This window comes from Pavona decussata, unplaced genomic scaffold, assembly GCF_977016875.1.
Source record: "Pavona decussata unplaced genomic scaffold, jaPavDecu1.1 SCAFFOLD_253, whole genome shotgun sequence".
NCBI classification, from domain to species: Eukaryota; Metazoa; Cnidaria; class Anthozoa; order Scleractinia; family Agariciidae; genus Pavona; species Pavona decussata.
This window is the reverse complement of record NW_028145656.1, coordinates 526,472-542,683: the sequence shown is the minus strand read 5'-3', so window position 1 is coordinate 542,683 and position 16,212 is coordinate 526,472. Positions and strand designations below refer to the sequence as shown.

The window sequence follows — 16,212 nt, the reverse complement described above, 5'->3', positions numbered from 1 at the left end:
TAAATTTTGGGAGCCCATCAAACGCCTCAAGCTTTTTTCTTTTGCTGACAAACGCCAATGGAAACTTGAAATTGTTATCCATGTTGACCTGAAGCCACCGATTTGAAAAAAGGTCGACGACATGTCTTATCTTAACACGTTCTTGCAGCCATTTCCCGCCATTTGGTACTACTGAAAGAGAATTTGTCTTTTTGGTACAAAAAAGCAGACGCTATTAAACCTTATATTCTCATTACTAGTCTTGTTAATTACGCCATGAAACGTAACCAGCCAGACACAATGAAAACATATTTAGCATTTGCAATTTGGGTGGCTTCCGGCCTACGTCAGACATGTCTTTATCCCAGGGAGATAAGCATGTCTGGTACCTGAGTGATAACATCATCGATAAGGTGAATTTTTTCCTTGACCAGTGAAACCTTTTTTTTCTTGAAAAACATTGAGGGCGTTTGTTGCAACTTTCGAAAAGCATAAAAGGAAATTGGTTAGTTTTAGAAATAAGAAAGGGCTTTTTTATTAGACATCGTTGTAAGGCCATTAGGGCTTATGCATCAATCGCAACACAAACACCGCGAATTTCACAATTGGCATTTTTGAACTGATCACTAGATAAGCTTTTTGCAGGCGTCCAGACGTCTGTCTAGTCCAGTTAATGATGGTCGACCCGTGTTACAGATGCCAGGCCCGGTTCCAGTTCCAGTCATTTTGAGTCTACGGCTTATTCAGAGATTCAATTGCGCTTTCATCTTTACCGTTTTGCAGTAAGATGCTGTAGAAAATTCGATTTCTCTTCCTCTATGTGGCCCTTTGGTATCGATTGGCATAAATTTTTTAGACCACCCCTACCGAAGATATTGCGGCAAGCGACGACAACAATTTATTTTTATCTTATATATCTAGTAATAAATTATTATGACAACAACTGTCAATAATATTATTGGTTGTTGGCCAATGCTGTAAATGTCTCTTAGGAAAAACTCTACTTCTAAAACGTTCATAGATTTATCCAGTTTGTTGATAGATTCTCCTGTTTAGAGATTCCCCTTTTTTGAAATTCCCCCTTTTAGAGATTCCCTATTTTAGAGATTCCCCCTTTTAGAAATTCCCTATTTTAGAGATTCCCCCTTTTAGAGATTCCCTATTTTAGAGATTCCCCCTTTTAGAGATTCCCTATTTTAGAGATTCCCCCTTTTAGAGATTCCCTATTTTAGAGATTCCCCCTTTTAGAAATTCCCCCTTTTAGAGATTCCCTATTTTAGAGATTCCCCGTTCCCCGTTCCCCATTCCCCATTCCTCCATTCCCCGTTCCCTGTTTTAGAGATAGCCGGCCTCTAATGGCACAACTACCGGTGCTGCTTCTACCGGCGCAACTGGAGCTGGTACTACAACTGGTGGAACTACTGGAGCTGGAACCGGTGGGTCTACGGCTACAACGACGTCTGCTTCAGCAGGAATAACCGGGACGTGAGCCATGGTAAAACGAGAAAAAAACTGAAAACGCAAATTACGGCGCAGCGATGATACCGTACAGGAGGTTTTTACGCACTTAGCTAATCCTCCCCAAACGCCGTGGAAAGGACTTTTGAGGCTATAAAGGACTAACCGCACCGGAATAAGATTATATATAGCCAAAAAACGTGTCAAAGGTTGCATTACCATTCTCATGCTAAAATTCCAGGGGTTTGGAGTTACGTTACATGCTGAAATTCACCATTGTTTGAAGGAATCCCTGGTGAGAATAGTCGTTGCCATCATGTGTGAGCTACATTTAGTGACACTTACACAACGAGCAAACTGAAAATCAACCTTCTCTCCCCAGTCTCTATCTTTTCAGACACTGGTATGCAAGCCGGAAGTACAAAGTACAAAGTAGATATTTGAATACCAAATTGATTTCCTTGCTTTTGAGTCCGTTCCTATTGGATACAGCGCGCTAAACAATCTAAGTGAAGGGTAAGTACTTCAAGTTCCAAACAAATTCTTGGTCTGTCTCATTACTTCAAAAAATTGTTCGTGATATGAATGCAAATATAAGGTAAACTTGCACTTTCGTTATTGGAATGTTATTGTTATGCACACGTTAACATTGAGCTAATTGTCATCTGCTACGTGTTTGTAGATCGGCAGTCGGGAGAAATAATAGCAATAGGTCTGTACAAGACTTGTCGCACGACAAAACTTGAAGGAAAAGTAGACCTACCCGATCAAATGAAAACACCACGGGAGTCAGATTGAACTGTCTCGCTTCTGATGTTAGCTGGTTTAGGACACTCACGAGTTGCTCGCACCTTTGATAAATGACTTGGAAAGTGTTGTCCCCTGTGTACACAGACAGTTTGTGCTCTTTTAAAGGCAAATCTGTGTTAGCAAATACAGCTTAATCTTTTCGGATGCTTTAGCTGTAAATTTAACAGTCAATCCATGTCACGCGTGACCGGTATTTTTGAAATTTAAACGAAGTTTGAAATTGACATGTCGAACATTGCCAACGAGATTTCAGAGTTCGCGTAGAAATTTCCCTTGTTTATTGACGGTATAAAGCTGTAAACTTTACTTTACGTTACAGCATTAAGTATTTTAAGAACAACAATTGTTTCCCAAGTATTTTGAAAGATTTTCAGAGATATGTTCAAGGAGAAATTCGAATGTTGATTTTATTTTCGGAAATACTGGTCACGCGTGACGTGGATTGACTGTAAGTTGCAGAAAGTTTTACGGGACGGAACATTATTCCTCGAATTTATACGCCAATCAATTCGAAACTGTAACATTCCCTCCAACGGGGGATACCCTACGGGCATTTCAAGTTTTGACAATCAGGTTGTTCAAATTCCTTCCTCCCGGGGCAAAATATAAGCTGTTCAAATGCCTACTCTTAATTGCTCCAAGACCTCTCCTCTACAGGGATGTAATAATGACGCCTTCCAATCCCAAAACTATTGTAACATTCCCCTCGCGGGATACCCTGATGGGCATTTCAAGTTTTGACAGTTAGGTTGTTTAAATTCCCTTCTCCCGGCCCGGTGCAAAATTTTAACTGTTCAAATGCCTACTCTTAATTGCTCCAAGACCTCTCCTCTACTTCCATTGATCATTATTCATGTTTTGCAAACAGAGATGTAATAATGACGCCTTTCAATCCCTTTTCAATCCCTAACCCTAACTTCAAGTCAGAAAAAACGGCGCACGAATTCCCCCAGACCGAAAAAATAATCTGGTTTAAATTGCCCACTCAAATTCTGTCGTCACCCAGCCCCGGGCTGCCGTTAAACAGTCGTATACCCGGAATCAGGGGTTCGAATTGATCGGCTCATTAAATTAGTTGTTGTTGGCTTTACAAAAATACCAGCTGACTCGGCTTTTTCGTAATTTTTAACGACATATTTGCCTCTTTAAACACGAAAGAAATAAGTTTTCCAGCGATACGAATGTTTGTGCTGAAATTTTTTCCGAAGAATGTTGCCGACGAATTTAGACTTCTTTACGACTTAATCCAATTTCTTAGATGATTCAAGACTTTCCGAACAGATATCCAGCAAAATAGACAGTAAGGTGCCCCGGTTGGAAGAATTTTAAACTGGCCATAATCCATCCACCATCGCTCGGGACTGGCAAGAACATGGAACTGAATGAATATGAAGACTTAACACGCTCGTCACAACTCTTAGGTATAGGGATCTAGCCAACTGTTTTTTCGCGTGGCTGTAGAAAGTGCTGACGCAGCGTTAATTTGAAAGATCTTGAGTTTTTGAGGCAAGACCTAGAGCCACAAGTGAATCGTCAGCTATCTCTGTAGAATGAAGAGGGAGTGATTAGTGATTCAACGATCATTTTTCGTTAGTTTTCATGGATTATTTTTCTTTTTACTCATGCAGTAAAAATGGCGGCTCGTTACAGCATAGACAATGGGTGGGATGCCGTCGAGAATCAGCTCCAATCTTTGAAAGAGATTTCATCAGATATTTCCAGTCAGCAGGAAAAGCTTGATACGATAGACGATTGGGTGAAAGAACAGAAGAGGAAAAGCCACGAGAGAGCAGAGCAAATACCAATTGAAGATGTGGGTAAAGTTCTAGAAGCTGTAATAAAAGGTGCAGAAAAGTTTAAAAGTGGTTCTGAAGTGGAAATTATAAGAGGCGTTTTAGACATCATCACAAGCGTTGCTACGTTGGCAGGTGGGCCTCAGGGTATAGCCATAAAATCCGTCTGCAGCTTTATTGGAGGAATTCTCATTAGTGATACACCAAAGCAGCCAAGTGTGGTCAACCAACTATACAACGCGATGCACAGGGAACTCGTAAACTTCAACAAAAGTCTTCAAGACCAGAAATTAGACGGCCTGAGACGTCGTGTGTCAGACCAAGCCGCCCAGCTGCGTACAATGAGACCGGGAGAGAAGCTGGATGATCAAAACTTATGGAATGACTTCACTCAGTTTATGGGTGAGTTGGCACACAGATTAGAGATACACCTACCATTTAAGTACGACAAACACTCCCTTACAAAAGATCCTGACGTGGCAGATTTTGTGACGGCTGCGGTAACTTACTGCCAGGCTTACAGCTGCTTCGTGGCACTTCTAATGGCTGCTAAAGGAAAGTTTTCAGAAATGGGGAGCCGACACAAGGAAGACGAAGAAGCAGCAGATCGAAAAATTAGCTGTCAGAGAAATGACGCCGAAGCGAAACTTGGTTTCCTTTCCGATCGCAGATATTTAACATTTCTTGGAAGCCTTCCGTACGAGGGTGGAAAACTGACAAAGATCCTCGTATTAAGCAGAAAATTGTCCGCTAAAACGCTGGTTGAAGTGGTGAGAAGCAGCTTAAACATGTCCCAAATGCCCGACTTAACAGACGTTGAGTCTGCAGCAGTAAAAGTATCTCGCCAGTCGGTGCCTGAGCTGAAGTTAGATCACCGGCATCAAGTACCTCCTGGAAATGGTTTGGTAAAGATGGTGTCAAAGGTGATCGGGGCGCCATTTTGGGTTCAGTTCATCAATGAGACTGACGTCCCCATGAAAGTTGTTTTAGGTCCAGCCGGGCCAGGCGAAAAGCCGCTTTTTGGAACCCTGAGGCTGAACTTTGTCCAGGATGTCCAGCCTCGGTCATCATACCCACAAGGATGGTCGGAACCATTTTATTTTTCTGCTGGTGGTTACCTCATGATTTACTTGAACGGGATCATGAGTTCCGGGTTGGAACCGCCTAAACACGATGTCAGAGTAATAGAGTTTGCTTTCTCGCGATTAAGCGGCTGGTTAGTTCACCGTCGAGAAATCACCATTCAAGACAAAACTGACCATGAGTTCACCCACGGCCACGACGCCTGCGACGGAATGATGAAGCGTGGTGAAACAGCTAACACTCTGTACTGGTTTAACCGTGGTATCCATTTCATTATGCGAGCAGAGATAGTTAAAGGATTTCGAATGGAAGTTTGGCGATTCGTCGTTCATGACTTCGATCCTCTTGCATTACCGGACTAACAGACAGCGTGGTATTGCATCAATGTTAACGCCGTGTTTTGGCCGAATAGCCTTAAGGCAACTGGACATTGAAAGAAGGTATCATGAATTTTAAAAACTGATTTAAGTTAGCGATAGACATAGGCATTGAGATCCTTTGAAAACTATAGTAGGCGAGGGTGGGATGACATTTTCTGCTGTATTACCTGACAGCCAAATCACGAGTTTATGATCGAATAGCTTCAGAGCAACTGGACATTGAAAGAAAGTATTGTGAATTTTAGACAGACATTGGGATCCCTTGATAACTATGGTAGGTGAGGATAGGATGCCGTTTTCTTCTGTATTACCTGACAGCCAAATCACATGTTTACAAATAACTACTCCCGCATAGGAATGCATAGAATAGAAGGTATTCATATTTTTTAGGGACAAGTTCTGTTCATTCTATCCCTGATAAAAGTAAGATTTATTTAGAATAAGAGGTATTGGCAATTGCGTTATTTTAGGAAGGTTTTTAGGTTTATAGGAATACGCGGAATTGCTTTCTAACTGGGCGTTCTTTCAAACTGGTATTCTTTTCTCTTCCTTCTACTCCGAAACTGGAAATTGTTTGAAATGGTCTCAAAAGAACAACAAAGAAGAAGAAGAAATAAAACGTATTTGGGGACAAACCCATGCAATGCTCCCATCACTCTTTACTGGCACTTTCCCGCCTTAAAGAAAAGGCGGTAAATAACATCGCGATACCACATAATCCGCGCATAAGGCCATTTCCGAGTTACTGTGAACATCGTTATGAAAGCGAGGCTTAGTGTAAAGCTTTTCATAAAGCCTCAACTTCCTTAGTTTACAGAAATTATTAGGGCGCGATTTTTCAAGGGCGGACTTAATGATGGCCGTTCAAAACGGTGTTAGTTTGCCAGTGTGATTACCTTGTATTTTCTCTCGAGTCGAGCAAAGACTACAGCTGGCAATGAATTAAAATAATAATAGATTTGTAAATTTATAAACTTTTTATATTGTGCGTAGTAATTCCATGGCGAAATGACCGAGGTATCGAATGCCTGAGATTTTTTGTGTTGCAAGTCATATTTCTAAGATTGTTATGGATATGAACTATTAATAATTTAGATCATTTTTAGTGAAACAGTTTTAAAATGTCTACTTAGGGAAAGATTAACTTTGGTAGAAGAGCTAGCTACGGGTCGTATGTATAGAAGCCATATAACTGACTTAGGTGTGCTGAGGAAAATAAACAAGCAACCAGCTTTGCGTTAATGGAGTTAAAAACTGCTTTTAAAAGCAGAAACAGGAATGAATTTTTCACGTGGTTTTTGAAGATAATAGAGAGATTTAGACTGATTAAGAGGGAATGTCTACTAATACCGAGCGAGGGGTGGCACATGATAAAAAATGAAAGTCGTTCACAAATTGACTAAGGATACCCTATGGTAGTTCTAGTAACGTGGTGGTTTTGATTTCTCGGAATTCTTTTTTAAACCCAGAAAAATTGAATAAAATGTGTTCGGGCCCAAGTGTCTATAAAAGCACCCAAAATAGACGTGTCCCATACCTTCTCTCAACTTCGCTCTGTTTAATTCGCATAGATAAAAAACCTCATTTTAAGCTTGGAAATGTGCAGTTGAAGTGTTTACGAATCGTTTGAGGCCAATAATAGATCTCTGCTTTAGTTTTGAAGGTCATGGGGAAGGTACCGAAAGTTACTAAAATTGGCTCAGTCGAAATTCTCAATTTGGCGCACTTTTTCAGGAGAGAGTTTCCCTACCCGGTAAAACACCGAATCACTTGAAATTTAGAATTCTTGATTGACGAAATGCCGTTCTAAAAGCAGGTTTAAAAATCAGTTTCGGGCTTTCTATCAGCGCTGAGAACTAACGCTCTCAAAATCCCGATAATTGCAACATTATCTGTCAACAACTGTAAGCGATAAACATGTTTGTCAAAATCACCGAAGACTTTTGTAATTTTTTTCCTTGTTTCCCTCAATAGTACGATGGACCAATCAACAGAAAGCTCATATTTAGCTCACCTTGAATAAGATGTCATCTAAGTATCAGTTTCTTGGCTTAATGCACCATACAAAGCCATCATAGCTCGAAGGGTTGATAATTGATCTCCTTCAGTGACTAATGACTTCTGCTATCGCATTCACGTCACTTGGCAAATGCCAATTGAAGGGGCAAAAATCCTTTAACGGTAACAAGACCTTGTCGGCTCAAAGAAAATATTAACAGAAATATCTAATTTTAAAGTTCTCCACAGTCATCTCAGAAACCGCCGGACTTTATAATCTTCCGTCTTCGATTGTTTTTGACTGTACTTGTTTCGGTCACGCAACGGCTTCCTTCGGAGTGTTGGTTTTTCTTACATATGGCCAAAATCGAAAAAAAAAAAAAATTCAAACATCAGGGCGTCTGAAACTAGCTCCTTTAAAGTTATTTGAACATCCAAACGTGACTGTTCACGCATTAACGCGGCTTTTGAATTTCTCCGTGAACAGTGATGTTCGATTCAGGTTGTTTATTTCACGACGGTCATGGCGTGTGCGTGAATGGTTTATTCAGCAAGGATAATTGCTTGAATGATGTTTTAACGAGAGGAAATTGAACAGATACCGGTATAAGGTGATATAAGAAAATTGTGACTTAACGAGAACTTTTTTAGTTTCTCAACCAGAATGACGTTCGTTCTTTTCGCATGTGTCGGTTTGCCAACATAAATAACAGCTATAAACAAGATAAAAGATATACAGACAGATAAAGAGTTCCGTGATCACTGATGATAACAGTACCTGAAAAAGGGTTGGGTGCATCAATTCTTCGTTAACAAGATCTTTAAAAAAGTTCAGTTTTCTGTTTAATCGTTAATTTTCTCTGATCTGTAGCACTTTTTTTTTAATGTGTTTATTTTAGTTACAATGATCTGTTGTGTTCTTATAAACACCGCCGTTGTTCTGATTGAAATATCGTCACGCACCCGATGGACACACAATGATGATGCTGGAACAATTACCAAATATACAAAATTTCTATGTTATAAAACACTTGTAGATTTTTGTATTTACGCTGCGTTTAAAGAATTTTCTGATAATTTCAATCATCCTAACGGCCATTTCGGTTGTGACCGGGTGAAATCAGCTTGTGGGATTTGCGGATGCTTCAATTATCTGACAAGGTGGTCAAACAGAAAAAAAGTGTTTTAGTAAACCGTTCAAATCTTTCTTTGGTGCAACTCTAGTGCAAAACCGTTAAGACAACAACAAACTTAAAGGACCCTAGTCAGCCTCCGCCATTTTCGATGCCATCAAAATTATTGATATTGCATGGTGAAGCTAAATCTTATTGCTTTGTGTTCCTGAAAGTATGTTTCATTATCTTTAGTAGTTTCACAGTGATTTCGTTCATTTCGACATGCTCCGAGTAAAATATAATAGCCAAACTCTCGCATATAAACAAAAACAAAGGCGTGGCTGGCTAGGGCCCTTTAATGCATACCTCGTGAAATTTCACAAAACAAACACGTTTCGGGACAACACTAGCAGTATTCGAATAAGTGATGTTTACTCCGAAGTTGAGCTTATCTTAGCGCGGGCGTGATTCTTTCTTCCGCTACATTTCTGTGTAAACCATTATAGACTTGCCACAAGTCGACTTCTTATGCACCGAAAGAGTGACCAACAAGGCGACGGAGTCGTGAGCCGAGCACCTGACTGGACTCCCACGAAAACGGACTTTGAAAAAGTCTAACCTGTCCCATCTCAGTGCGAAATTGGCCGGTGCAGAGGTGCTAACCAATGACGAGATCCGCATGGGCTCTCTTAACATACTGCAATACTGACAAGGTGAGAATAGCAGACCGTGGGATAAGCAAGTCGGAGTCCATAGCTTTATTGCGACAAACCGGTGTACTGATTCCATTGGGCTCTTGAATTGGTAAGTACACCTTAATTTTGTCATAAACGCTGGCCTCCTCTGTAACTGATTTACGAACAATGGGCCAATTTAGTTTGGAAACAGTGCAATCCAAACGTAGCCTGGACCCACGCAGTCGTCATTTTAGGGGACATCGTATTACCTGCTCCCCTTAAAGCGGCTGCTTGGGAGTATAACCCAAACGTGACTAGCATTTGTCTTTTTCGTCGCCGGTGTTTTGAACTTTAAACTAATCACTACATAAATCAATAAGTGAGCTTAGCAATCTTTTGCATAGGTATATGCCGTGACCGCGGGCCTATTGCCAAAGCTACCGAGGCGACACCAAAAACAGTACCAGAAACTGCAAGCATTGGATCGAGCCCGAGGGGATTGGGGGGATGGGGGGGGGGGGGGGGTTTCTACTCATAGTACACAGTATGTGTGAAACGATAGTAAGAGTTAAAATTTAGGTGTGAAAGGCTCGGCCGCAAAAACATATAGGAGCCCCTTTGGCTTGTCCTTTTGCACAGTTCAGATTTGGAACATAAAGTAACTTTATTATATCACATCAGGAGCTACATTTAGGCCTATAGACGCACTAAATTCGCACTTGGCACCTACAGACGTCAGCCCTATTAGGTCTCAGCTAAAACGCTCATCGGAAAATGCGAGCGGACGAACTTTGATGGTGGACAAGGGGTGGCTCCTGTCAGGTACATGCCAAGAAATGACACCACATGAGACAGGCGCCCTGTCTCGCGCAATACGTTCACCAGACACGCTGCGTCGCGAGCTCTCTAGTGATAAACATTCTGATGTCGCAGCACACTGTTGATGTGCTAAACGGACTTAAAGAGGAGTTTGCATTGACTGTGAAGCAAGCACAGGGAAACATCTTTACATCGTCATGGAAGGCCCACATGCCGGCGCTCTATCAACCAAGATGCTGCAAGGGTCGACGTCCTAGAGCGACCTGAAGAGTTATCAGTTTTGGTTGTCCGAAAACCAAAGTGTGCGATTCAGTAAACATGGTATACTCCTTCGCATGTCAACATAGCTCAAATCCTATCTAGAACTCCTTTTTTTTTCTTTTTTGTCTTCTGGAGACGGAGAGGGGCAGGGAATCCCCCTCCATAACTTCACAAGTACAAAAAGCATGGCAATGTCGGCTATGAGACTCCGAGGAGAGATCGTACGTTCAAGCATGTCTCCTCTGGGGTCCGCAACGGGGTATGATGACGTCATATGACAGCTAGACGTGATGGAAGCGGTTGTCATATGGCCGACACCAGCTCTCCCTAGAGCGCGAGACGAGAAGTCCTTTGACAGAGCTTCAGTCGACTATGCGGAGAAGCTTGCGGGACAAACCACGCTGTTACCGGTGGTCAGCATAGTCAGTAAGAGAGCAACAGACTAGATATGGTATGGATACTCAAGTCAAGTGCGTTACGAAGGACTCGGTTCTAGTTCAGAAGTCCTATTTGACAGCAAACCGGAAGTAAAGCAGACCCTGTATGCGACACTTGCAGGATCAGACCTTGGTGACATAAATACTGAAGTGTGATCCGGTCGACCTCATTGCCTGATGAAGACTAGCAGAAGCAGTCGAAACGTCGCGATCTACAACTTGAGTAACTACATCGTGAAACAAACCATTATTTAATTTATTACAATGTATTGCTGTGACAAATGATCCAGTTCAAGATCAATGATTGATGTGTGCTGAAGTAGCTAGCAACCTTAACAGCAGGTTTCTTCTTGCACGTTGCCTCGAAGAAAGCACTGGTAAATGATGAATCAAAAGACGATAACGCGCCGCTGTTCGTGAAAATGAGCACGCGCTCACCCCATCCCCGCCCAACCCCTATTTTTCATTTACCATTAGGAAATTTGTATTTCCTTTGGCATTAACGTCTCAGCTGTAACAATTCAATGGAAAAAGCCATACATCGACAAACTGCATTCTCTTTGTCAAGGATGCGCAAGACAGCAGTGAGGAGTGATTTTTTCTGGCTGATAACATTGTTTTGTCCCATCCCCAAGAGAACAGTCAGGGATGAGACCGTAGTGACTTTTGCACGAAGGCGAAAACCAAGGCGTTAATACTTAGTGGTTCTAACAAGAAAAGTGTTCCCCAAGGTTTCACCTCATTAAAATGCAGAGTAACATACTTTAGCAAGGCTTGCTTTGTGGCTCAGTCCTTTTGGTGTGTATAGATGTTAAAAACATTCGGCTATAAATCATCGGTCCTGTCCACACTTTGGTAAAGATTTCATTGTTTTTAATTTGTTTTTTGTTTTCAGCATGTCAGGACACACGTTTCCCGTGTGTTTTTCACCCAACATAGTCAAACCTAACGTCACGTGAATTAAAAAAGCGTGACATTTTATTGCGTGACTTATGCCATAAACAGAGTCGAACAGTAATCCACGAGCGCTTTCGCTTCAAGTAAATCCTGCGAACGGATCTCGAAACGACAGCTCGAAACAAAAAAATCGTTTCGAAATTCAAAGAAAATCAAACTCATCTCCATTTTAAACGATCTTCAAGTCGAAAAGAAGTCGTCCGATGGTAAGTCATTTGAGTTTTATATTGTCGCTCCATCGCAATAAGCGATGATAATTTATCTTGTTGACTTCTCACATCAAGATGGCTATATAATAATGAAAGGATACAAACACAACCAAATATCTTATTTAGACAATGCTTTATTGCAGTTAGCGAAACATGACCTTTCACTGGTGGTTTAAAGCCGAATGCCGAGGTAAACTACATGAAATTTCAATAGTTTCTCTTAGTTTGGTTGCAGTCGTGTGCAGTTTGTTTACACGTTGATATTGCGATTTTCGTGATTTTGAGACCTCTAATGCTCGGCGCTGGTAAAAAGCCCGAAGCTATTTTTTAAACCTGGTTTTAGAGCGATACTTCCTCAATCTATAATTGTAAATTTGAAGGGTTTTACTGTTTTACCGGATCGCGAAATTTTCTATTAAAAAAGTGCGCCAAATTCAGAATTTGGAGGAAGCGAATTTTTGAGACTTTTTGTGGCTCCTCATGACCAGGAATATTCATCCACTGGAGTATTTTTGGACTCAGATACTTAATAAACATTTCAAAAGCAAATTTTCAAGAAGAAAACTGGGTTTTCTTTGATGCGAATTGAACAGAACGAAGTTTACGAGAAGGTGCGAACCATGTTTATTTCGGGTGTTTTTCACACCACGAGGGGCCGTCACTGTTTTTTCTATTTTTTCCGGTTTAAAAAATATATTTCAGGAAAAAAATCCCACCACGTTTTTTAAATTAGTATGGAGTATCTCTGGACGGAATATGCAGAGTTTTGATTTTTTCATCATGTGCCACTTTTTTATGATTTGGCTCGGTCTTAGTAGACATTCCCTCTTAAGTTTACAGCAAACGGAAAACTGGTATACTGCTACTGCTATTGTAAGATAATGTAAGTATTGTGAACACTGAGAGTATTCTGATTAGTATTGTAAGTATAGCATGATTTTATACGATTAGTACAGTAAGTATTGTAACTTTGTAAGTATTGTAAGCAGTTCGTAGTACTGTAAATATTATTGTATTGTGGGTCTAAGGCTAACAAAAATCTAAAAAAAAAAGCAAAAACGGAAAACTGCAGAAATGACAGGGTAACCATGTTTATCCTATATTTGCCACTCTTGTTTTTCCGCTTTTCAGTAAAATTGAGTAGTTTTGTGTTAGCACCAAAGGCCAGAACTGTGTTTTCGCTATTCTCATCTATGTACTCATTTAGGGTGCGTTCGATTGACCCTATTCCGGAATAAGAATACATTCCAGATTATTCCAGCCATTCCATCCTTTCGTCAATAAAACGATTATTCCGTTTCTGGAATAATGCCCGCGACATAACACGCAGACAGCAGTTTTCCGAAGGAAAATGCAAATTTCCGTAACATCGTGAACAGCAGCATGGCGGCGACATTGAAGGTCATTGTTGCAGGTTTTGCAACTTTTGTTGAAGAATTTCTCGAGGAGGAATCTGTACAAGAGGAAGAAGATGTCTTAGAAGAGTTTCTGCCCCTGTTTTATGCAAATAACTTGTTGTCAGAGCGGCGTAAAGCGGTTCGCATCGAAGGTTATGCGGAAACTGTTGTTCCTAATTATAATTTGTCAGAGTTTCGCAGCCATTTGCCTTCGCACTGGTCAGCCCGCGGCGAAATATTTCGACCACTCTCGACACTCTCCGCTTGCATTATCGCCGCAAACACTTCCCAGACTTGTTTCTTCTTGTAGTTAACATTTGGAACATCTCTTTCTTTTCTTCGTACAAGGAAATGAGGAGAAGGGTCTCTTCCCGACTCCAGGAGTATCCTTTTTGAGTAAAATTTCGTTTTGCTCGCACGCAGCGGAAGCCATTTTGTTTGTTGATTTGAAAAAAAACCGCGAAGCATGACGTCATTATTCCGGATTATTCCAAGTATTCTGCTTTCTGGAGCAGAATGTTTGGAATACATTCTATGTATTCCGGAATTGGAATAGCGTCTCAATCGAACGGTTGCTCGGGTTTATTCCTATTATTCTTACTCCGGAATAGTGTCAATCGAACGCACCCTTAATTTTTATAAACTCGAGTCTGACATTTATCGTAAAGGTGATTCTAACAGATGAGAGTCTCACATCCATGCTACAAGATAGTTTTTGGAATAGATAGACTTCCATTTCAGGATTTTTGGATTTCACCAAGTGTCGATCATCGAGCTAGAGCCAATTGCGACTATAATCTGCATGTGAAAATAACGATTCGCAATTATGTATCCTTATTAAGCGGACTATCTTGCCTAGACACGTTGGGCATGCTGGTTTTGTAACTCTATTTAGAAACAGACTGAAGATTTATGTAAAATTGTAATTAGTTTTGAATGTTTTTTTAGTTGGGAAAATTGCTTCGTATAGGGATAACTTCATGATTTCCCCTTTCAGGAAGTGTTCTTTAAGCATTATTTGTATTTCCTGAATAAGCTATTATGTTATGTCATGTTCTGTTAGTTGTAAAGTTAGCCTAACATTAAGTTGAAACAATGGATGGTAGGTTTCTTCGGGCCTTTGTTCGTCGGCAAGGAAGATGTAACTCCCTGGATAGCTAATTATAAGTACGTGATCTTTTCTTTTGTTATGAAATAGAGTGATGTTGTTGAGGGTAGGCGCTTATTGAAAAACATGCCTGTCAAGATTTGGTTGCCATGGAAGACTGAAATGAATAATTACCTACAACACCAAATAAGTCTTTTTCTGAAAAGGGGCGAACTTTGGTGGCTCTTGGTTACTTTTTAAAAAAGTTGTAAGCGTTATATAAAGTATCGTATCGTATCCTCAAAACCCCACGCAGGTAGCCCAACACGTTACCCAACCCTACCCCCCTTTCCCCACACCCACCAATCCATCCCGGGTCAAGACAGATTTAAAGGGCCTTTCACAATGTAATCTGAATTGCTATGCGGTCACTGTAATTATGCTGAGGGCAAGAAAGTTGTCATGAAGCCTGTTTTTTTACTCTTTCATTTACAAGATTTTAAGCGTTGTTTTGCTACATTTTAGTAACGAACCTGACATTTCTTTGTTTCAACTACGTTTATAGGTATGTTACAAAGTGTTCTGTTAAAGTGTGTTTCTCTTGTATACGTAGAGGAAACGTTCAACTAATCACTTAATTTAGTCTTGTCAGTCAATTCATTATAATTTTTACCAAAATTGCTATAAATCATTGTTCTTTAAATATTATTCAATGGATACTGAGCAAGGTACTTTTAAAGTACGGCAAATGAGGCTTGTTCTCTTAGCAAGAATGAAATAATTATTAATGTTTGATAAATTAAAGCACCGTAGAGTGCTGCAAATGAGGACATGTCCTCCTAACAAGAATAAAATAGTTATTATGGTTTGATAAATTAAAGCACCCTAAAGTGCGGCAAATGAGGACATGTCCTCCTAACAAGAATAAAATAATTATTATAGTTTGATAAATTAAGGCACCCTAAAGTGCGGTAAATGAGGACATGTCCTCCTAACAACAATAAAATAATTATTATAGTTTGATAAATTAAGGCACCCTGGAGTGCGGCAAATGAGGACATGTCCTCCTAACAAGAATGAAATAATTATTATGGTTTGATAAATTAAAGCACCCTAGAGTGCGGCAAATGAGGACATGTCCTCCTAACAGCAATGAAATAATTATTATGGTTTGATAAATTAAAGCACCCTAGAGTGCGGCAAATAAGGACATGCGCTCCTAACAGCAATGAAATAATTATTATGGTTTGATAAATTAAAGCACCCTAGAGTGCGGCAAATGAGGACATGTCCTCCTAACAAGAATGAAATAATTATTATAGTCTGATAAATTAAGGCACCCTAAAGTGCGGTAAATGAGGACATGTCCTCCTAACAACAATAAAATAATTATTATAGTTTGATAAATTAAGGCACCCTAGAGTGCGGCAAATGAGGACATGTCCTCCTAACAAGAATGAAATAATTATTATAGTCTGATAAATTAAAGCACCCTAGAGTGCGGCAAATGAGGACATGTCCTCCTAACAAGAATGAAATAATTATTATGGTTTGATAAATTAAAGCACCCTAGAGTGCGGCAAATGAGGACATGTCCTCCTAACAAGAATGAAATAATTATTATGGTTTGATAAATTAAAGCACCCTAGAGTGCGGCAAATGAGGACATGCGCTCCTAACAAGAATGAAATAATTATTATGGTTTGATAAATTAAAGCACCCTAGAGTGCGGCAAATGAGGACATGTCCTCC

General features: G+C 40.3%; 1 protein-coding gene and 1 long non-coding RNA gene across 2 annotated transcripts; one reads left to right on the top strand and one right to left on the bottom strand.

Annotated features, from left to right (window-relative positions):
• The first annotated feature begins 1,806 nt into the window (after positions 1-1,806).
• Positions 1,807-6,113, top strand: LOC146456902 (uncharacterized). The gene is made up of 2 exons (XM_085092533.1): positions 1,807-1,953; positions 3,876-6,113. Exon 2 carries the CDS (start codon positions 3,881-3,883, stop codon positions 5,483-5,485), a length of 1,605 nt encoding a protein of 534 aa, XP_084948659.1. The 5' UTR covers positions 1,807-1,953; positions 3,876-3,880; the 3' UTR covers positions 5,486-6,113.
• Positions 6,114-8,170: 2,057 nt separating this feature from the next.
• On the bottom strand, positions 8,171-9,779 carry LOC146456901 (uncharacterized). The gene is made up of 2 exons (XR_014858688.1): positions 9,236-9,779; positions 8,171-9,197 (listed from the first exon to the last, which is right to left on the bottom strand). It is a non-coding gene; the product is annotated as an uncharacterized LOC146456901 (long non-coding RNA).
• Positions 9,780-16,212: the final 6,433 nt, after the last annotated feature.